Source organism: Seriola dumerili, unplaced genomic scaffold, assembly GCF_002260705.1.
Source record: "Seriola dumerili isolate Sdu_G_001 unplaced genomic scaffold, Sdu_1.0 BDQW01000092.1, whole genome shotgun sequence".
Lineage (NCBI taxonomy): Eukaryota > Metazoa > Chordata > Actinopteri > Carangiformes > Carangidae > Seriola > Seriola dumerili.
In genome coordinates this window covers 758,131-782,116 of record NW_019174347.1, presented here as the reverse complement: position 1 = coordinate 782,116, position 23,986 = coordinate 758,131, and the positions used below count along the sequence as shown (strand labels likewise).

Below are 23,986 nucleotides of genomic sequence, written 5' to 3'. Positions count from 1 at the left end.
TGATGAAGTTTATGGTCGTTTTGACTGTTGAGGACAAAATATCGAGCCAGTAGCAAAGGCCATCAAAGAGGGGGCCGAGGTTCAAAGACAGAGTTAGTTTTGTGTGTGTGTGCGCTTTTGTTTGTGTGTGTGTGTGTGTGTGTGTGTGTGTGCGCGAGCGAGTGTGTGTGTGTGTGTGTGTGTGTGTGTAGGTCTTAGTTGTCAGCCACTCGTCCACTCGGGGGCGCTGCAGGACCCACAGGAGCTACAGGCATGGCCTCAGGCTGTGCAGGTGCTGGACCAGGGTCTGAAGAGAGAGAGAGAGAGAGAGAGATGCTGGTTTTAGAGCGAGATAGAAGCAGGTGATGGAGTAAAGGTGACTCTGTGGAGACGTGACGGTGCGTCCCACCCTGGGGCCGTCCCAAAGGGCAGCCAGGCGAACATAAAGAGTCATGAAATGTTTAACAAGACAGCAAAGAAGGCAAAGAGTTTCTGCTACAATAAATAATGTTTACGTTTTCAGACTCATGTAATCTTTGCATTTCAACATCTAGTATTACCTGTTGAAATATTCAAATGTAATAATGTATACTATGAAAGTGAAGCTTCAACTTCAGCCACAAAACTGGGGCCAAATATTTTTGTCATGGGACCGGATCCGGCTCACAGGTCACTATTTGTCTCAAACACACTCACGAGTCAAGTTCAAAGACACGGAGTAGATGTTATAGAGAGAGAAAGCCCTTATTCAATATTTGTAATCTCATTGCTGAAGAAAAATAGAGAGCAACTAACACCCATTCAATGTTCTCTAATCCGTCTGCCTCGCTGTCAAAATATCAACAGAGAAGTGCTGGAAAACCTCTACTAATGTTAATCCAATAATATAAAACTGGAAAGCTTTGATGTCAAATAGGTTCATCTGCCAAAAGAAAATTTACAGAAGATGATGTTGGCAAATCTGTATTATATTGAAAACAATGTGTTTATGCGGCTGTCTGATCTGATTTTAGTTATTGTTTGGCTGCAGACTCAACAACACTGGAGAAATCAAAGCGATCTACATGCTTGGTGTGTGATGTGATGCTAATAAGCAGCAATGGCCCAAACATTTAGCTGCAGCTGACATTCAAAGTAAATACCAGCTGTCAGCTCCTGGGTCAACGTAATATTTGGATTCCCAGAAACCTTTTCTTTTTTTTTTTCCTCTCAGGTTGTTTGTGGTGTAAACACTGGATTCTAGAAACATCCCCACGGTTTAAATTTAAGTTTTGGTGAATTAAAATGGTGTAAAAGACACCAAAAACAGATCACCACGAGTTTAAACACAGAAACACACACAGCTCAAACACGATGAGACATGGTGGCAGAAGGCGGACTGTACTCACACATGCCGTTGGGAGCTCCGGGGTGGCGTGGGGGCATCATGGGAGGCATGCCGCCAGGAGGGGGGCCGGCAGAGGGCGGGCCGGGCATCATACGCCCAGGAATCGGCTGGCTGGGTCCCATCGGTCCTGCAGAGCAGAAAGTACAGAAGGAACAAATCAGACGTGTGGAGATGTATTTGGCGGAGAGGATGAGCTGGAGCTGTTCAGTCTGAATCATTTTAATGGGGAAGTGGCAGAGTTTCAACAATAGCAAGGAGACTTATTTCAAAGTAGAGGGATGTTTTTAACTGTGCCGTTAACCCTATAACTTTACACACATAAAACTAGAACTCAACTAATTTATAAGTTCAAGTGCAATTTAGTTGGAAATGAATGAATGAATTATCACCCAGTACTTATATTTAATTATATTTATATTTCCATAATTTTTCACACATAACTACTTGTTTTAATAAAGGGCAGGTCTTCCATCTCTTTGCTTCATCCGTCCCTCCACACTTTCTCTGTGTTCGTCTCTCACCTGTCTGTCCTGGGTGGTGAGGCGCCATGGGGTGGTGACCCATCGGGGGGTAGCCGGGGTGCATGGCAGCACCGGGTGGTGGCCCTCCGTGGTGGGGAGGAGGTGCTCCGTGGTGTGGGGTTGGTCCTCCGTGGTGGGGTGGGGGTCCTCCTGGGTGCATGCCTGGTTGAGGGGGCCCAGAGTGGGGTCCAGATCCAGGGGCCTGTCCCTGTCCTTGGGCCTGGGCGGCTGCAGCGGCGGCGGCGGCGGCAGCGGCAGCAGCCTGCTGCTCCATCTGCTGCCTCGCCTTCATCTCGGCGTATTTGAGCTGCTCCATGTGGAACGCCTGACGCTCGGTGAGCAGCTGCTGCCGCTGAAGCTCCAACTGCAGAGAGACGGAGGGATGATGATAAACACCAAGAACAACTGGCAGGAAATCATCATGGACTGGTGGGTGAGCGCATGAACAGTGGTTAATCAAGTACGGTCGGACGCCAAACTGAAATTTAAACCAACCCCATTTCATCCTTTGAAAGTTATTATAAAAGAACATGGAAGATGTTTAATAAAGTTTTCCTCATCCCACTTATCTTCTAGGATTATATCAACACTTATTTTTCTTTGGCTCTTTAAACAGTGATTCTTATAAGATATAATAGGAGACAAAATTGTTTCAAATGGGGATGTGTGGTTTGATTTATTTGCAACGATGAACATTTAATGTCAATTTTTTTATGCGCAATAAAAACATGTATGCGTGTTGTATTTTAAATGAGAAGCTCTGGTGTTCCCTTCAGCTGCAGCACTCAACAAGACCCTGTGAGACTGAATAATTTACACTCAGTTGGCAGTTGATTAGCAACGTCTAGTTAAAACTAATGCAGTCCAAAACAAAAGTCCTGCAATAAATCCTACCATCATAAAGGTTATAATGTCAGTTTTTACTGAAGCTGTTTTAGAGAGTTGTTGATTCATCTGTACGATAATTTGACTGCCTGTATAATCCACAGACGTCACTGCCAACAGTTTCCATTGTCTTGTATTAGGGCGGCAGCAGAAGGTTGAGAGGTGGAGCTCTCGAATCTTACAAGACAAAAAGATGTTCACGTTTCTTTCAGAGCTCTATGACAATATTCTTCAGGAGGACGAGAGCGCAGCAGGTTCGTACACTTCAGTGGCTGCCTGCATGTCTGCAGAAGAGAGAGCATGTACAGCCTGTGTAAAACTGTCTTGTGTCTCTTTGTTGTTCTGTGTGGAGCTTTGTTTTTTGCTCTGTGTTTTACAGCCTATGGCAGCAGCAGAGGTTTGGTTTCTCTCCAGTCTCAGAAAGCTTATGTAAACCAGAGTCCTTTTCATGCACTATTTACAGCTGTGAAACTGGGCTACGCTCCCGATGCCTCCACTGCGAAAACACAGTTTTACACTCTCAGTCGCGTCTCCGGGGATTGTCCAGGGGCAGGACACGCACACACACAGCTGAGGGCTTTTCATTTGCCCTGTGGAGGCAGGTAACAGTTTCACTTGCCTACAACCGCTATGCTCTGGAAAATGTTTTATTTGCAATTCAGTCCCCTCATAAAGAAGTAATTCTGTGTCTCCTCTTCAGTCTCTGTGGAGCGTTTGGATCAAGTGGGAAACAACTTGTTCACTGGCCAACACTGGCCAATGAATTCCAAATATTTACTGACCACTTACTTCAATCCAACCACCACAGAAGTAGGACTGTGTGGCAGAGTCCTGCTGACTCCAAAAACCTGTACTTTAATTCACTACTTTCCTTTTCATCCATATTGTTCTGTTGTTGAGAGGAAGCACAATTTACAGCATCTTCTTATTTTATTCCTATCTTATTTTGATAAATGTGCTCCTAAAATGATCATTGACAGACAGTGAGGATATAGACTACAGGACACCGTCGTGAGTGTTTCATAATAACGATAATTACAGGATATTTGACCATCAGAATGACACTGAATCTGTGTTGGTTGGGAATGTGTTACGTTCAGACGTTCATATATTTTTACACTTTAGAGTGTGGGTGTGATTTCAAACTGCAGGATGAGCTGAAGTTAACACACCACCTTCATTATTAATAACCACAGCTGAGAGCCCTTACTGAGTGCATGCAATAACTAATACAGTGCCATCTTTCCTAGCTGTCCAGGGCTATTGCTGGCTGAAAATATCTACTCTTAATCTCTTTTTGACTTACGGCCTCTTTCTCTCGGTCCATGATGGTTTCGAGCTCCTCGAAGTGCCTCAGCTTGATCTCCAGCTTCTTCATCTGGGTCTCCACCAGCAGAGCGACCAGCGACTTGATCTTCCTCTCCTCCACGGCTGCCAGATGCTGAAAAGAAAGAAACAGGGAGACAGAGAGTGAGAGTTTTAGTACAACAACACTGTGGCAAACACACACTTCAGCAAGTCTGATTTTCCAGTCAGCTCTGCTGCAGTCTCACCTTGGCTTTGGTGGCAGCAGATGCCAGAGCAGCTGCGGCTGCCGTGGCGATATTTCCCTCTCCAATGTCATGCTCCAGCTTCTTCCTCTTCTCCTCGCCCTCCTCTGTAGCTGCCTTCTCCTCCTTATCCTTCTCCTGCTCTGAGGATGATGTCTCCATCGCTTCCTCCTTCTCCTTGTCTGATGGTGACAGAGACAGAAATTTAAGGACCGTGGAGAGTTTCCCGAATATCTTTGTCAAATTTTGAGGTAAACTGAATCTGTTTGGGTTGTCGTTTGTTGATCGGCAATAACAAGCAATTTGATGACATGATCTTGACTTAAGGAAATTGTGATTTTGACTACTTCCTGACATTTTTTGGACCAAAGAGATAACTGAATAATCAAGCAAATAACTGGCAGGTTACGCAACAGAAAAAATTAATAGTTAAAAGTTTTAATTTGGAGCTAATAACTAATGAAATGTTCTTGTTTCAAGCTTAGGAACTTGAAGTGTGTGAGACAATTTCTTATATCTCGTCATGACTCTGTGTTACCTGCTGGAGACGTCTTTGCCTCCCCTGCTTCCTCCGTCTCCTCCTCACGCTCCGATGTCTCCGTTCCCTCCTTCTTCACCTTTTCTGTTGCCTCGGTCTTGTCACTCTTTTCTGCAGACTCACTGGGCTTCTCTGCCTCGTCCTTCAACTCCGCCTGAAGGATTAGGACACAGGCAAACAACAATTAATGGACAATGTCACCAGAAGTAAAGACAAAGCCCTATGCTACAAGTCTGCATGAGATCTGACTTTAGATTGGACGTACGATTTAGTGTTGCAAAATGCTTAAAGAGGAAAATAAAAGAACAGGTTGTAGTTTGTAAAACATAACTAAGAAAATAAAAAAGGTGGGAAAAATTTGACAAGTGACAAACAAACAACTGCAAAACCACAACAGGTAAAAGCAGCTGCTCAGCGGTTAAATGCTGTGATGGCTCAGGGCACCTGGAATAGATCCTGTCGTGACCCTACTTAACTTTTGGGGACAATCACTGTGATTTGGACAAAGTGTCTGACACTGGTTAATGGATGCTAATGAGGAAGCCATTAACCACTGAGCCGGCCCGGCCGAGCGGGGACAATGTGAACGCTTCAAAGTGCCATTAAATTCTCCCGCTGGGCCTTTCCAAACCACGAGACAAGGACCAAATGTAGACAAGTGGAAAAATTAACTAAACACTAAGTGGGAGAGAGAACAAGTGTTGAAAAAATACTGAAGTCAATATTAATGAGATGGTTCGAAAAATGTGTTTTTTTTTTTTTTTAACTACAACAAGCTGCCAAACTTAATATTTAATAAACTAAAATAAATGTCTTTAACTGTTGGTCCACTCAGAGATTTGGTCGTTTCACAGAATAGGAACAAATAACTTCACAGCCATTTCTAAAGTTATTTCACAATTATATTTTAAGTGAGATTATTTTCTTAATATTGTCAAAACAATTACTCATGAGACTTAGTCTTGATATTTTGAGGGATCAAATCTTGACACTTTTTGATTTTTAGCTGCATTCAGGTTTTCATGTGACATTTAATGCTTCAGTTCAAACCCATACTTCCATACTCAGTTTATAATGAAACAATAAACTTGGTCATATTCTGTATTTTTCATATTTGTAAACAAATCCCGTGAAAAGACATATTGTCTGTTCAGCCCAGCTCCTCTGTGCCATAAAGCTCCACTGTAAAAAACACACCTTGTGCTCGGCGCTTGTTCATGGTGGCTCTCTGTAAATACAGTCTACAGTCTAGACCTGCTCTATATGAACAGTCACTGGACATCTGTGAGCCACACTGTCGAGCTAGGAGACATGTTCCTTCATTACCATGAACACACATACAGCAGTTTGTTTTGACTCAGTCTCACATACACAGTTGTGTATTAATCCGCCACTGAAAATAGTGCCCAACAACTGCACAGTGTTACTCCTGTTTGAGTAAGGTTTGCTAAAACTGACAGTTGTTTGAGGAACTTTTAAATTTTATGTATTTGTGACCTGTTGTAAAAGACTTGTGTCTTAAGTAGGAATCCCTGGGCTTGGGGCTGAGTGCCACAGACAGGGTAGGAAAGTCGTAAAGTGTTTTGTGGCGGACTTATGTAGACATAAGTCTCTACATGCAATTTGTTGTTGACAAAGAGAAAAATATAATTTATTCCCAGTTTTGTCCTTTTCATTTGCAGAGGTTTTTTTCATTTATTATTATACCATTCATTCCCAAATTAAAAACAGGACGTCCACGTCCTGCAGGACACATGAGAACATAGAAGAGTCTTACCTTATCGGCCTGCTGGGAGTCTGTGTCAGTGTCCATCTTTTCTGGCTCTGTGGTTTCTGCAAGTGACAGTGTGATGAAGAATTAGCTTCATGACACAGAAATAAACTGATGATCTCAGATTTATGTGTTGTAGCCTAATTTATCATTGCAACCAATTCTCAACCGTTAATTCTTTATGCTGTCAAAATCACAAGAACAGCAAGAGACAAGGTGAGATTGCGTACATGAATGTATAATCACACAGATTACGCAACAAATTCAATACACTTGTGACACATCCATAACAGAGACATGTCGCCCTGTTTGATATAAATGCATAAAATATACATAAATAAGTAAATAAAATGCATTTGTTGATTCTCTGAATGAAACACTATCAAACACAAGCGTTTGAGGGAAGTACGTCCGGAGAGGAAATTAAGGTCAAAGCATTTTAAGTGAACAGGCCCACAGGGATGGGTGTGAAGTGTGCCCAAGATTTGCACACACTCACGAAATGACCACACACACACACACACACACACGACCAGCTGAATACGTGTGTATGGTTGAGTGTTAAACCATGTCATGAGTGCACTTGAGCGTGTGTTAAAGGTTTGAATATTGATTGTGTGAGTACTTCGGCCCGGGCGAGGCACTGGGAGCATTAAAGCTTATCGATAGCAACATTGGCTCTAGAGGGCATTCATTCAGGTATAATAAACGATTGCTATTATGTGTGTGTGTGTGTGTGTGTGTGTGTTTGTGTGTGTGGGAGAGGAAGAAGTCAAAGAAACACAGAGACAGAGAAATATTTTGAGAAAGCACAGAGCGAAATAGAGAGAGACACATGAGCACATGGTAGAGTGCGATGACCCAGTTTTCTGCTCTCCCTCCTCTCGCTCTCCTGCCCCATCTGCCACCGATGTTTTAATCCACTGGTTACCACGGCAGTATGCTCTCTCACACATACACACTCTCACACACACACACACCAATATTTCTGTACTGCTCACCCCCCTGCTGGTCAAAAACGACGTGTTGTCTTCAAATGTCAAGACAGATTGATCACCACTGACTCATATTCTGGTGATAATTAGAGGAAAATGCAAGGAGGTGATGACACCGTCTATCCCTCCCGTGGTCTCCACACATACACACACACGCGCACACAAACACACACACACCAATAATCTGCCATCAACGTTTCCTCTCTCTGCCCAAAAGCTTGCTGGTGCTACTGCAACCATGTGCTGCCCTCCGGTGGCTGCAGATGTCACAACAATCCAAACAACCAAACCTCTGAATAAGATCAAATATTACAAGTTCTAAGCCTACAACTACACTTCCTAGAAAACACCTATTTTTTAAGTTTAACACAGTTTAACACTTTCTTTTATTGGCTATTGGTTTTTCCAGGAAGATCTTAACCAGCGACTTCAGCTCCTGTCTCTACGCCTCGTCACGCTCACTCACCAGTCTTTTCTGGTTCCTCGGGGGCGGTGCCAGCGATGCCACTGCTCTCCAGGCCGAAGGCAGGGTCCACCTTTCCTGTGCTACGAGCCGCCTCCTGCACCTTCTTCACATGAGCCTCCACCAGCTCAGCCGGCACCTCCTCACGCACACGGGAAAACTCCTCTGTAGACAGAGATGTATACATTTACAACTCAAAACAACTAAAATATGTCATGACAGACAAACTGGAGAATATTAGAATGGCTGCATTACTGAATCATTTTTTCTCATTACCAATTCCTCAAGTAGTTTATAGTTTTTAAGCTTATAGCCTTTAATGGTTTTTAGTTGAGTGATAGCAATGTTTTTTTTCATTTATCTCCCATCTATCGTGTCTCTATCTGTTGATCTGAGTGACAAATTACTGCATGCAATTGCACTTGCAGAGATAAAGTTATACTGAATTCACTTGTAGGATTAAAAATATATATATTACAGGTACAGTCATATTTGTGATCACCAAATAAAAATATTTACATCAAAAAATAAATGTAATAAAGGATATTTATTGTAAAAATTATCATATTATCATAGGAAAAACCTATTTGCAGAATTCATTAACAGATTTCAAAGATGTGAAGCTGCAGTTTCAGCTTCCTCCCCTCAGTTCTCACCTAGAGCTGCCTTGGCAGCAGCAGACGCCACCCTGGGGTCGACCACAGAGGCCAGGAAGGCTACTGTGCTCATGACGGGGTTTCCAGACTGGCTGAAGGGTATGGGCTGGTAGGCCAGAGGGCCCAGAGAGGCCTCATTGTTCTCCAGGTACGGATCCTCGATGGGCAGCCGCAGGAAGTGCAGGATACACTCGTCCTGGGTGCGTGAACCGACATGCTCCGACACTTTGTTCCAGTCATCTTTGTACATCTCCAGGGCCTGGAAGAAGGGGAGGGTGTGAGTGCACAAGTCTAACGATCGGAAAAGCAGCTGAGGAGCAGGAGGACAGAGGTACAGACTGAAGGGGTTGTAAGATGGAGTGAGAGAGGAGGAGGGTTACAATACTGTGGAAGGGAAGTCATTCAAAAGTGGGAGAGAAAGTAAGTAAGCTTTCAGAAAGGAAGGAAAGATTTATAAAAACCAGGAGGGAGGACACAAGATGGACATACAGGAGGAACGAGGGGGACAAGTGGGGATGAGAGAGGGCAAAGACAGCAAGGAAAGGAAAGAGGAAACAAGGTGACAGGCAGAGGATGGGGAGATAAAGAGAGATGGAGGAAGACACTTTTACAGCAGGTTCCTCCTCTTTTGTCCCGTGGGACTCACCTCTAGCAGCAGTAGAGTCTCCTGCTCGGTCCATTCCCTGGTGGAGGTGACTGGTTTACCCTGTAGGGAACCAAAACCAAATTATCACATAAACACTGGTAATGAGGCAAGAGGAAAGTTTATTAACTGTATCGCATGTGGAATAGGAAAGAGGGTCAATTTTTGCCCCGAAAAAAAAAAATAAAAAGGGAAAAATGTTAAAATTCAGCTCTTTAAGGATATTTTACATGTTACTACTTTTGTTTTGCCATTTTTCCATTATTTACCACCTGAGAAACACCAAGAAATCATCTGACCCGAGGATCGCACAATATTAACTGTTGAAAACATGTTCAGGATGTTGAGTGGGTCGTGCACTGCTGACCTTTAGGGTTTTCTTGTAGAGGTCGGTGCGAAGGCCAAAGTTCTGCAGGTCGATGGCTTTGTCTTTGCCTTTGTCTGCAAAGTTGGGCATTTGCTGTGGAGGAGGAATCTAGAGGGAGGAAACACATCGCATGAATCAACACTGTTCACAATGCATTGTTCACTGCATGTAAAGATGTTGTGTTTCCTATTCTTTTTTTGAGAATGAAAATAATGCGCTGGGTTGGACCAGGTTATACACATTTATATTGCTCAGCTGTAAAATCTTGTCTTATTGTTTTCAAAATCTACGTGGGACTGTTTTCCTCACTCAATCAGGTTCAAGTTATTCAAGTTATCCTTACCGGCGGGGGTCGGTGGTTCAAGGGCATGAGGCCGGAAGGTGTGTCAGCCAGCACAGTGAAGTGGGGTGTAGGTGGGGGGCCCATGGGCAGCGGGCGACTCTCGGAGTCGACCTGGTAGTTCACCAGACCCCACTGCTCCAAGAACGCATGAACCCTAGAGACAGACGGCAATGGCAGTTAATATGGTTTTACTTTCTTTCGAGCATTTTCGGCAGTATTTATCTATTCCATTTCACCGTGCCAGGCCGTTCTGAGGATAGAAAGTGACAGATCACAGAGCCATCCAAGCCGAGACTGCACATGCTCATGGGACTCGGCTCACCTCATGATGGCGCAGACATCCCCAGTCAGGTTCCTGCGGCAGGAGGTGGAGGTGAGATACTCCTGAGGGTTTAGCCGGTACGTGTCGATCATGAAGTTGCGGTAGGCCAGGTATCTGTTGAGGGGTCGAGAAGAACCACAAAGAGATCAGCACGACAGGGAAAGATATCACTTTGGTTCTGCAGCAACGCATCATACAAAAATTACATCATGTAAATAAATTACACCAGACATGCTTCACATATCATGTGAAACGTGTCTGGCGGTTTAATCTAATTTGTATCTGTGTGTGTGTGTACATATATATAAAAACTCACATCTCTGGAGTTTTGGACTTGTTCTTTCCATTGAAGAACTCGGGCAAGGCTCTTCTCTCTATCTCATGGATGCTGCCAAGAAAGGACAGAAAAATAGAATCAGGTAGGTAGGAAATGATTTTAAATGAAAGTAAAAATACCACACTAACGTTCCTCTTTAATTAGGGATTAACAAAGCCTCTTGTTGTCTCCAGTGTAGCACATGGTATTTGTGCCAGAGGCCTAACGTTCTCATTATTATCTCACAAGAGAAAACAAAAAGCTAAATTTTTCCTAGCTCTTACCAGTTGTAGTCGAACCAGGCGGCGTAGCTGGGGATGATGATGTGGTGAGTCTGCTCGGTCACGTTGTCCTCACTAGCGTCCATCAGCCGGTTGATTTCAGCTTTGCCTTGCTCCTCATCGTCCTGCAGAAAGAGACAGAGTCAGACAGGTCGGCGTGATTAAGAGTGCTGCTGTGTGAGAACGATTGAGAGACATTAAAGGGAGTTAATTATGAACTTTAAAGTTTCATGGCTCTGTGAAATGGAAATACATGTGCAGATGCTTTGATTTCTTTTCCAAGTTCTTTAAAGCTTCTCTGCATCAAGAAAAACTCGGCCTGCAAGGAAACTCAGATGGTCTTGGGGCAGTATGTAATTTAGGAACAAGAGTCCACTTCCTTCATACATTAATATTACCCAATGGCAAAAATCCTTTTCACCTTTTTTTAAAAATCAGCCAGAGAAAGTAAAAATCAACCATATTAAAAAAAAAAATTCTTAACTTTCAAACACTTTTTCTAGAATCTCTGAAGAACTGTTCCCCTGGTCCATTTTTGCCACTTTTCCAATATGTGTGTGTGTGTGTGTGTGTGTGTGTGTGAGAGAGAGAGAGAGAGAACAAACCAGGGGAGATTTCAGAAGAACAATTAGTCCCAAAAAAAAAAAAAAAAAAATATTCGTAATTTTCTTTTTTCTCATGCTTAGTCATTTCTAACATTTGTCAGTTTTACCTTGTGTAGTTAATTGTAAAAGGGTCAGGTGACTTGAATATCGTTTCTCCCAAAAGACATCGCTCCTATGTAATAGTATACAATAGATCGTGTTTATATTTTAGACTTGAGAAATGGTTGCACCAACCTTTGGATCTTTTGATTGATTGACAGCATCACACTGGGCTCTCATAACTTGTGAGTATCTATTTGACCAATGTCATACACTGAACGATGATTAAGCTTAAAAAAAAAAAAAAATATTCAAAATCTTTTTCCCCCTCCCTCTCATTCACACACCCCTACAGTTTTTGGTCTGAGTCATCAGTCGTCTTACCTTTCCACCAGACAGCACAGAGTCATCCTCCATGTCATCTGGAAGGAGTTAAAACAGATTTCAATTGAAATGCATCACACTGCGATACGGCTGATTTTATTTGAAATGATGTAATTCATACACAACTAAACTACACAGATAAACTCTGTCACAGATACATACCCAGGTCGGCCACATTCCCTCCTTTCACTGGAGTATTTTCACTGTCTTTCTTTGAACTTGCTGTGTATGGAGGAAAAGAGAAAAAGATACTTAGGGGTAAAAAGAATGAAAATTCAAAGAGGGTTAAATTCAGCCGTGGGGCTTGGAGGCATTAACCAGCACCTCTTTGCAAAAGAGGACACTAAAATAGATTGAGTGAGAGCGAGTGAGTGTGTCTGTTGGAATGAAAAGGGAGGAGATTTTTGTAAAAGTGGGACATCGCAGATGGGACTTGGTCTACAGACAGCATCTTTGGTAAGGATTGTGTGTTTGGTTTTACAGGGAGGAGGGAGAATACAGATCAGGCTCAATTCATATCTGGTTGTTTAAAAACACACCCTCAGGCTGATTTCCTACTTTTGTTACTGGAACACGGTGTGTGCGTGTCTTGAGATTTTTTCTTATCATTCTTATTACCCAGTGCACAATAACCACACAGGGAATCAGAGAGAAGCCACCACAGACCTCAGACTTAAAAATTATTAAATGATCTGTTACAGATTAGCGACACAGCGCTCAATGAAAACATCTCAAATTATTGCAGATGATTAAACACCAAAGCTGACCGATCAATATCCACACTTGGATGGAAAGATAGGATGGGATTCATGAAACAGAACTGTATTCTCACACGTTGGTAAATGAAGAGGATGAAGAAAAGTATTTTTTATTCTTTGATGTGCAACTTGAGATGGAAACTGACTCCCAGTTTTAATGTCTTAGTTTTTTGCCTGATGATGAACTCGCTGCATCTTGATGATTATTTGAGAATTACATTATGAGGTTCCACCTATCACCATACAAGCTGTACTGAACTGGCACACGGCTACATGAAAGAAAACGATCAGATGAACGAATCAAACCCAGAGTCATTTGTGAGCTTTACATTCCTTCACTAATGTTTGCAAGCTTTGAATTTCAGAAGTGAAAACTTGGATCCTAAAAATGTCTTCTAAAGTATAAATAAAGGTTGACTGTACGATTTTTTAAAATCTATTTCAGATCTTGCCAAGCGATGATGATCAGCATCCACTCATGTATCTGGTAATATTTTGGTCTGGTTTGGTTTTCTGCCTTGAGTTTCAACAGTGACACACTAAAGAAGATTTTCTGCCAAAACAGAAACACAAAAAGCTTACAGTGGAACAGGTAATCTTACATTTATGGGGAACACCATCCAGCTACAAATCCTACATGGTAGCTCACTTCACTTTAAAAGCAGAGACGGTGGGAATGTACTGATGCAATGTTTCAACCAAGTTTCCCTATCAGACCAGAACAATATGGTTAATAGCAAAGCTCTTGACTGACATTTTCATCTAAACTTCTGCCTCAACATGCTCATTCATTCTGATCATGCATTAAATCGAAGTACGAGTTCCACACTCAGCACATACCATTCTTGGACATGCTTCCCTCCTCCATGCTGGCACCAGCTGATGAGTCGTCCATATCCTTGGTCATGTCCTCCTCTGTGTCCTCCTCTTCGCCTCTGTGGCCCCGTCGCTTCCAGTGAGGCCCGGGGTTCCTGACACCAAAGAGTGAACTAAGTTATAAGTCACGTCATCCCACAGCCCACATCCGCCGTCCTTCTGCTGGAAATACTACAGCACCAAATGTCTACGAATGTGCAACTGAAAATAATCCAGCATGTGTAATGTTTCCTACCCCGGGTGTTTTAGGAAACTGCTGAGCCTCTTTTAAAGATAAAGCTATATACTCTTTATGATTAAAGTCTTCATTAGGAACCAATGAGCTTGGGACTAAGTGCCACAGGCAGGACAAGGAAGTGAGAAATTAGTAATAGACGGACTAACACACTTATTTCGTTGCCAAATAAGATTTTTTGACAAAAAGAAAACTATAGAGTAACACCAGCCTTATCATTTAAAGATTTGTTTGGAAATCTCCAAGCTCACTTACACAAATTTGTAGCATTTATTTAATCTCTTTCATTTTCCAACTTAAATTCTTTGCTCTGCCCCTTACAATAAAAAGAAATATTAAAAATTGGCCTCCTTACCCCTTCTTTCCTCCCTTCTTGCGGGACTCGACAGGAGTGCTGGGCGGCGAGGGCGAGCGCCTCCTCTTCTTCCCGGCGGAGTTGGCCTTGCGCTCCTTGCGATCGGGTGTACGGGAAGACTGATCAGACAAACCCCGTGCAGCGCATGGAGCGAGGGATGGAGGATGAGAGAAAGAGCCGCAGAATGAGAGGATGGAACGGTTGCACACACAAGGAGGGGAAGCGCTGGGAGAACGACGGCAGGGAGGGGGGGATGCCGTGGCGGTGGAGGAGACGATCAGGGTTCCTGTATACTGTCCTCTTTCACACAAACCTTCACTTCTGGGTTTGTGCATTGTGGTGAAATATTGTATATACATATATATATACATTTAAATTGTCTTTAGCAGACAAACTTTTGTAATATTAGTTTAGTTACTATAGTTTCTGGTTGTTCATTCATTTTTTAGGCTGCTGTGCACCAGAAGAAAGTAACAAATCACCTGTGAATCAAACAGGTTTCTGATTTGCTGCCTGTTTTGATAGTCTTAAATTAAGTGGGAGCAATAAAACATCTGCATGCCCAGTTGGCTTATTGTTAGCAGAAACCATGAGGGCACTTTCATGAGGTATCAGAAAATATATCAAGACAAAATGGTCTAATTTTCAAAAATAAAACTAAATGTCTTCGCTCTTAATGAATTCTTCAAATGGCCTTTAATTGGAATCATTTTTAAGTGTTTGCCAAGTGAAGTAACCAGTGGCTAATAAACCACCTGCAAGCTACTAACACACTATCTCATTTTTAAATCCTGGTAAATTATTTTCCAAACATGGACAGAAACCCTGAAATACATTAGAAGGAGACAAAGAGAGAGGAAAGGCTCGGAAAGGATGGGCAACAAACAGATAGAGGCAAGACGGAGACGAAGGAGGAGGAGGAGGACGACGACGACAACAACAACAAGCCCAGTCCAGACTAGAGGGCATAGTCACATGCAATAAAGCACAAATCTGCAGCAAATACACTCATACTCACGCATTCACACTCATTTGGTCACTCAAAGAATTTCCATCAACAACTTTCCATACAACACTGGGTCCATGAGCTGTTATAACAAGTTTAATGTTGGGACTCAATCGGGAAATGTTTTTGAGTCTGGTTTCAAATTGTACTGACGCACTAGTGCTGACAAGTCTACTTTCAGACCCAGAATTGTCTGGGGCTGAAATCTTCTCAAGAAAGAAAAGAACAACTTTAGAAATTCTGTCAAACACACACACACACACACACACACACACACACACACACACACACACACAATACCAACCTCCTCCTCCTTGGGGAAGATCCTCTGGCGGAAGCTGACAGGCTTCTTGTTCTCGTCTACCTCGTAGTCTTCTTCATTCATCCACTCATTGAAGGCATCTGTGTCTAAAACCCACTTGGCGTGGACCTGATGGGGAGAGGGAATGACACAGAGGTTGTTCACGACGATTGAGTCTCAGTGTGAGGCTTGTTTATTATTCGCAGTTTATCCCACAGGAATCTAATCATCCTTTTACACTGCTGCCCTGATTCTTCATCATTTCCCAGTGGAACTGATTCACTGTTGAAAGATAAAAACCTGAGGAGGAGTAGTGAGGTATTTTTGTGACGATAGCACCAAAATATTAAAAGTCATTTTACGTTTCTTTACTTTTACCTTCTTCTGATCAGTTTTGTTTGTATATGACAGCATAAACAACAGCCATGCTCAATAAATGCATTGAATTTGCTATACAAAAATGCACCTCTGCACTCTTCCCCTGATAATAAAAATGTACACACTTTATGAATTATAATTTACTGAGTCAGTGGAGGTGGTAAACCTCTGCTATAACAAGACTATATACAACACTGCAACAGCCATAACTACCACTTCCTGTGTGTCTTTTTAGAGCTAAAAGCCACTAAAAAAATGTAAATAAAAAAATGGATGGCTTGACTTGACACTAACTGCTAATGTATTCATTTTCAATGCTAAATACCATCTTAAAGTTTCAGTTCAGCTCTGCTTGTGCTCACTCACCTTCCAGGGTCTGTCAGTGCTCGGAGGATCCTCCACATCACCATCCACCTCGCTCACTGATACCCAGGTATCATAGCTGACGGAACAAAATACAGCCACTCAATGATCGATATATCAATGAAATAACACGCAGTATAAACCTAGCTAAATCATCTCAAGGATCCCCAGAATGCAAATGGCCAGTGAACCTGATTTAAACAGTTTGTCTCGAATACCCCTCACCTGAGAGGGTTCTTGTTATTTGGTATGAAAGGAGATTATTATTTCATCTTAAATATCAATTACTTCTTAATATTAAAATCGACAATTTCATAGAAATGATTTTACAAACATAAAATATGATAAAAATGTGTTAATAAAATTCTGTGGTGCAAAAGCAATAATAGTAATATATACAAAGACTGTTAAAAAACACTGGGAGAAATCTGGGTAAAAGCTAAGGAAAAAAGCAGGCAAAAGGCTCACCTGTCTGGGTAGAGACCCCAGTGCACCAGCACCTGCTTATCTTTCCTCATAACAGGACGAAGCCACTCCTCTGCAACACACACAAACCAATGCTGACATATGCACACACACACGCTGACTAACAGGCTTTAAGAAATACTGAGTATCACATTAAAAAAATTATGGAAAGGAACTTTTCACTAAATATTATGTGATGAGAGGAGACTTGACTTATAAGTTACAGATAATGCGACCCTACCTTCCTCTTGTTGGGATGGAGAAGGGTAAATGTGGTGGGTGGCCTTTGACTTGTCATCAGTGATGGAACCCTGCGGGGGACAGAGGGGAAAAAATAATAACAAACAACTAAAGAGAGAGATACAACAGAGTTTGCCATTAGAAACATCTCCTCTCTACTTGACTGAGAAATCTCTTCATTGGATAGTTTGCTGTATCATGTTGGAGCTCACCTGGTGCCTTTTGATGATGTCTTTGAGCTTACTGGCCTGTTTCTGCTCGATATCCGATGACAGGAAGACAGTGGGTCGAGTCAAGCAGTTATTCTGGAGGGACGGGAACGTTACAACAGAATCAGAAACAGTATTATAATATAATTACACCACTGGTACATAATGCAGATCAGATCAAAAAGACTTCAAAACATCAGATTTATGTTGGTTAGCTCAAACTGTAATTTTCTGCCTTTGATGACAGTATCAAATGAAGCCTAGTTGAAAGAATACAGCTAATTTTGAACATTTTATTGAGGTCTTTCTGCAAGCGCATTATAATCAGAACAATAAAATTTGTTCAAATAAATATAAAGAGAAACATCTAGAGACTAAAGCAAACATCTACAGTGGGGACACTGCTCTGTTTACTAGTCAACAGCTTGTGTGATGACAGTATGGGTCATACCTGGACCAAGTTCTTCTCTACATTTAAGAACATTTCCACGTTCCTGTCCATCCGGGAGGGATTCTGTAGGTCAAATCGACGCCTGGGGGCGGTGGACAGAAAACAGTAAAAGAAACAATGTGATACTGTTGCATTATTCCAGCACCCAAATCAAACTGCAAGTCTAATTTCTATAATCAGTACCTGCCAAAAGCTGTTTGAATGTTCAATTCAGGGTAAATAAAATGGAATTCGGGGTACCAAGTCCTTACAGAGTTACATCTTTTTAACCCCACCAATCAGCATCCAAAGATACAAAGCCATTTACTATTATTAAATCCTCAAGAATATGCATAATTTAAGGACTTCCAAGGAAGCAGATATTATTGTAAGATTTGTATGAGTGAAAACAATGCAGCAGGAAGCATGTGGGGTTGCACATTGGGGTCAAAAGCAATTGTATCAGTGGAGGTTAACCACAAGTCAACTCACCAGCCCTGCTCGCTCTTAAACTTGTAGACCGACCCCAAGATATGACAGAGAGCACCTCCTGCCTTGAAATCCAGGAAACATTTGGCCTGATAAAGAAGAGAAAGAAACAGGATATGACATACATTTAGGGTTTACTAGCTATGGGTTTTGTCGATATCACAAGTGAGAATGTCATTAGCCACAAACGTCACTTAATGAATGTGGTTTTAATGCAAATATGATATGATATGTTTGTGTGTGCGTGTGTGTGTTGTGCTTACAGGAAGCTTGGTAAGAGCAGGATTGTTAACCCTACGTCCAAATGCGTCCTCCTGGAACTGCAGCAGCTGGACAACCAGACCCGCCAAGGATTTACTGGAGGGGGAGTCATTCTGGACATACTGGAACCAGACAGAGACAAAGGCATTCATTAACTTACACTGGTGAAAACGATAAACACACACACACACATCTGGAGCTGCACAACAGGTCACAAACAACACAGTATCACAACTGTAATGTCAGCAATTAAGAGGGGAAAGCCACCTTCAACAGGGACCACAAATAGGCTTGCAGCTAACAATTATTTTCATTAGATTAAGCTGCTGATGATTTTTTTTATACATTTATTGTTTTGTCTGTAAAATGTCAGAAAATATTTAAAATGCCAATTAAAAATTCAAACAGATCGAGGTGATATCTTCAAATGTCTTTGACTGATATCCCAAAAGATAGAGTTTACTATAAATGAAAAGCATCAATTCCCAACATTTAACAAGCTACAAACACAAAATATTTGACATTTTTGCTGAAAAATGTAATAATACCCTNATGCATTTATTGTTTTGTCTGTAAAATGTCAGAAAATATTAAAAATGCCAATTAAAAATTCAAACAGATCGAGGTGACATCTTCAAATGTCTTTGACTGATATCCCCAAAGATAGAGTTTACTATAAATGAAAAGAATCAATTCCCAACATTTAACAAGCTACAAACACGAAATATTTGACATTTTTGCTGAAAAATGTAATAATACCCTTATAAACATTGTTCCCAATGTATTTTTCATCCATCCACTGATCAGACAATGTATCATTGGAGTTCTAAATGCAGGTAGCAATTATTCACATTTCCAAATAATTTATCAATTACTTAAATTAACCTATGAATTAATCACCTTTTCAAAACAATGACAAATAAAAACTGGAAATTTACTTCACTTGGCATAACTTTCTGACTGAGGATGCATGATTATTATGTAATGTTGCCATTATTCGGTAAAGGTGCATTTAATTTGAAGTGGCCATTAAAGTGTGTGTTTTCATTTGCAACCATGGAAAGATCATAAGGTCACACCAGGAGCTGAAAGGGATTCTGGATGTTGCTTAAGGACACTATAGCCGGGTAGATTCTCGCGGTTAAGGGTCCTTCAATTTTCCAAATCTCATGCAAACATTAACACTGTTCCTGGCCTTGAGTAAATGTTCACTCCTACTATGGCAAAGAGCGAGAGTGCTGCACAGAAAGACACAACATAGGAGCTGTCTTGTTATAACAAGATACAGTGTCAAGGAGACGCGCGTCTTGCCTTAAAACACGCCCAACTTAACTGTACTAGGTACAGTGATTGGATATAAACAAACTCAAGCCAAGCATGTGGGTTAGCAAAGCTGACATGTTTATTCCACAAATGCTACTATGTTAAAAACGTAGCGTTGTCTCCGGAACTGCATCTACAATCCCCCATGTAACTTAATTTAAACCGACTGCTTTCTGTTTTCTTCGATTTAACCCACTCAGGCGTGTCAGCGGGCTTGAATGAAAGCATGAAGAGACAGGGGGACCACTCTTTGTTTGGCTAACTAAGTGGGCGAGTGCAGTCTGCACACAGTCTGATATGCTACTGTGTTGACAAAACTCAACACTGCTTCTTCTTTAACACAGAATAACGATTGCACAAATGTACACAGTGATCTGATTATTATTTTCTGGCAAGAAGATCATTTGAGCGGGAATAAAAGGCATGCTAAGTCTTATCTAGCTAACACTGCAAGTTGTTTGAATGCATGGTGTCCCGTGACTAACATTTGGTTAGCTACTCGGTCTTTTGCAGTACTGATGAACTGAGAAATACTGCAAATTTGAGTATAACTGCTGCTGTAGCTGCAACGTCTATCTGCAGCTTTCCTGTAAACATTTCCCTCTAAGTGTGTTATTAGTAACGTTACTGAGCGGATGGTTAGCTGGCTAACAGCGAGCTAGCTAAGCGATAAACAGCTCGGCTCAAGTAAAATTACAGTCTGTCTACCTTGTGGTGTGTTTTACACGTTTTTACTAAACGTGTACAAGCTGTTACTCATAACCAAAGTAAACGTTTGCACACATAGCTTAGTCCTCACCACAATTAGTTTCGTGTGGCTGAAGCTAACGAGGACATCAGCGCCCCATTGTGCCAGCGGGACTCAGGCCTTCATAGAAATCAATGGAGGAGCGGAGCAGCTAGCTTACCTTCTTGTAGTGCTTTCCAATCCAGAGCCGCACCGTCTCCAGTTGGGATATCGTCTCTGAACTTTCCCAGAATTTCGTGGATGGGCCACCGTCCTTTTTACGTCCCACTGCGGTTCCGCCACCGACCTGGCCGGTGGCCGGTCCGCCTGAGCCCGTTCCGCCTGCCGTTGTCGCCGCCGTCGCCATTGTGTGTTTTGTTCACTGCGTTGTCTTTCTCCTCCGCGGCGTCGCTCACCGTGCAAGTTTTCGAATGATATTGCGCAGCCGCAGACGCGTTGACACTTTTCAAGTCTCGCGAGTCTCGATATCATAGGGATTATGGGAAATGTAGGCTGTTGTAAATTAAAACTACTAAAGTATGTTAAATATAACCGTTTTATGCTTTTACACAACACATTCTTCTCTTTTTCGAAAGTGTTAAAAATATAACATGTAAAGTCTCACTTAAAATATTTGCTGACTCCTATGACAACTCCCTTTCTATTGGTTTACTCTTGAGTTATTTATCAATTGTTTTTATGTGCTGCTATTTTGTTGTTTGTTTGCTTGGCTGTAAACAGATGATTACATTTTTTTCCTCTGCCTCTTGCTATCATTAGCAGTGGTTGAAAAAACATTAAGTGCTTTAAAAGTAACTGTATAACAGAGTAAAAATAAGAGTAAACGTCCCTCATTTAAAATCTTACCTAAGTAAAAATAGCCTACAAAAGTATTGACTTGAAGTAGCAAAGTAAAAGCATTCGTTCTGCAGAAAAAATAGCCTAATGTATTATAGGCTAACCATTACTGATAGCCTACACTTACCTAAGATTCATTGTTATTAAGTTTGCTACATCTTTTTTTTCATATTCTCCTAAAAAAGCAAAATAAACAAAAAAAAACTCCTAACCAAGTAACAATAAATAAAAGAAAAAGAAACTCTGATTGTCATGTTTGGTTATTTATTCACATATGCATCATATTTTAAGCTCATTGCACAGTTTGTTTAGTTTTTAAAATCTTACTTTGTAAAGTAACTACAGCTGTCAAATAACTGCAGTGGGGTAAAACGAAATAAATCCTTCCGAAATGTAGTAGAGTGGAAGTACAGTACCATGTGGCATTAAATAGAAATACTCAAGTAAAGTAACTCAAAATTGCACTAAGGACGGTACCTGAGTAAATGTAATTAGTAACATGCCAACATAGTTTCACTGAAAGCTTTAATAAATATTTTTCACAATCTAAAGAAAAACAGTTACATATATGCTCTTGTTCTTTTTGAGACTGAAAAACAGCTTTTGAAGACCTGAGAATATTTGAAATGAGCAGGCTAACAAACCAAATGGAAACCCATACCTTGGAAACTTGAAACTTGTTAACATTGAACTTTATTTCAATCCTTTTATACTGAACGTATCACAGTCACTGACACACTTTATCTTATCACACCAGGTCATCATGCCTTTTATGAATCACTTGGCAGTGTATCCGTAATATTATTATTCTCTTATTTTACGGCTTTATCTCTGTGTTTATTAATCTATCCAGGAAGTACAAACAAAAGGTACCCTATAAAAGAAAAACAGACAATGAAAGTCCACGTTTACATAATTGCAATCTACATTTACCTAAAGTTACATAACCTGAAAAGATAATCATATTCCTTTGATTTACTCAACATGTTACAACAACGTTACATTTACTGTGTATGTCTGTGTGGGTGGGTCAAGATGGCGCCATCCTGTGGTGACACTGTGCAGCTTTGTTAGTTGGTGATGTTCGGTTTTCGTGCCTGTTCGGCTATGAACGGATTTAACTTTTGCGAGAAATAAAAGCCTGTTCATGAGCCGATACCAGGCTCTTCCTGGCATGAAAAAGCTTGTACCTCCAAGGCCAGGAGGTGGAGCAGGTTTACAACATCTCCTCTGCTCTGAGGTTGACTTCATGAGACAAACTTATATGTTCAAATTATCAAGAGAGGAGATTTCCAGTTATATCAGGCTGTGATCAAATCCATATTGACCTTTTCTGCACCAGTTTAAGACCACAGCCTAAGAGAAAAAGTAGTTGGAGAAAATGATGCTGTTTGAAGCCTCAAAAGTTGTTGGTACTGAGCTGCTCTTTCGCACTGAAAGACATGAGACTCAAACTCAGATGTGGACAGAAAAACCTGGCAATGTTGTTATTAAAATATACATACTTTGTTTTGGAGTCTGCATGTGCACACTAAACAATACACTGACAAATAAATAGCAACAAAAAATCAGAGGCGCACATAATAAAACCAACCATGTTTCTACCCTGCGAAACGTAGGCCCAAGCCCAATGGTTCCTACTAAAGATATGAATCTTTAAGTGGGTTATAAAAATAAATTGAATAAATAACCCAAAAACAGGAGTAATTTCTGCATTTGATGTGGAATATTTTCAGTCACAAATTGGTTCCCTGGGTCCTTCGGTTCCCAGGTTTCCCCCTCAAAACCCCAGGTTCATTGTGCTGCAATTGTTTTGCGGTAAGGATAACTTTAATTTTGTTCAGGGATATGGGAATACGTGACTAAAGCACACTATCAGTTGATATAAAGCAGGGGTGTCCAAACTTTTTTCAAAAAGGGCCAGATTTGATAATGTGAAGATGCCCGGGGGCCAATAGTCCATAAAACCATAAAACCATAACCATAAAAGTTACATGCAAATACACCGCAAATACACTTATGTTCACATTTCTGGAAACCTGCCTTTATCCAGCTGCCGGTAAAAGCCAACAAGAGAAAGCTGCTGGTGTGTGCCACGCCACTCGTATATATTATAATTCCCATTTCTCCTGAAAGCGGCGGCCCTCACTGTCAACTTTCCTCTTTTTACTTGCAGTCGCCATGGTAGAAATGAGCGGAGAAGGGTTCACACACAGAAAGGTTGCACAGCCAGATAGCATTACAGTGGTGCTGCCACCATGAGGTGAAAGGAGGAATTGCATTAAAAATTTTATGATTTATTTAACAGTGCCAGCGGGCTATAAATAATACATTATAAGACCGAAGCTGTGGGCTGTATGACATCTGACCAAAGTCCGACTTTGGACATGCCCGATATAAATGCTCTAAAGTGACTCTTGTTTTATCACCTGGGTTTCATCATCTATTCGTAAATCCACTAAGTTCTTATTTGAAACTAGTTAGTTTCAAACTTTGCTAAATCAGATTGCACCATTAAAACCTAAGAAATGTCTTAGCTCATAGAAAGCATCTGTAGCACTGTTTAATTAAAAGCAATCAACAGGATGTCACTGTAACATCACAGACTAGCATATGCAAACCGGTACAAGATTTATTCATTTAGTCTTAGTCAAATATTATTGCCAT

The 23,986-nt window shown here is 41.3% G+C and overlaps 1 protein-coding gene across 1 annotated transcript; it reads right to left on the bottom strand.

The window, feature by feature from the left end:
• Nucleotides 1-193: 193 nt before the first annotated feature.
• smarcc1 (SWI/SNF related, matrix associated, actin dependent regulator of chromatin subfamily c member 1) lies at nt 194-20,828 on the bottom strand. The gene is made up of 28 exons (XM_022746151.1): nt 20,643-20,828; nt 18,414-18,533; nt 18,154-18,239; nt 17,683-17,764; nt 17,235-17,327; nt 17,024-17,093; nt 16,786-16,855; nt 16,321-16,396; nt 15,580-15,705; nt 14,270-14,388; nt 13,644-13,774; nt 12,208-12,267; nt 12,046-12,083; nt 11,021-11,142; nt 10,737-10,808; nt 10,421-10,534; nt 10,099-10,252; nt 9,756-9,863; nt 9,392-9,451; nt 8,746-9,004; nt 8,093-8,254; nt 6,638-6,693; nt 4,861-5,014; nt 4,326-4,504; nt 4,079-4,213; nt 1,888-2,251; nt 1,368-1,493; nt 194-286 (listed from the first exon to the last, which is right to left on the bottom strand). Exons 1-28 carry the CDS (start codon nt 20,826-20,828, stop codon nt 195-197), a joined length of 3,414 nt encoding a protein of 1,137 aa, XP_022601872.1. The 3' UTR covers nt 194.
• Between the last annotated feature and the right edge of the window lie 3,158 nt (nt 20,829-23,986).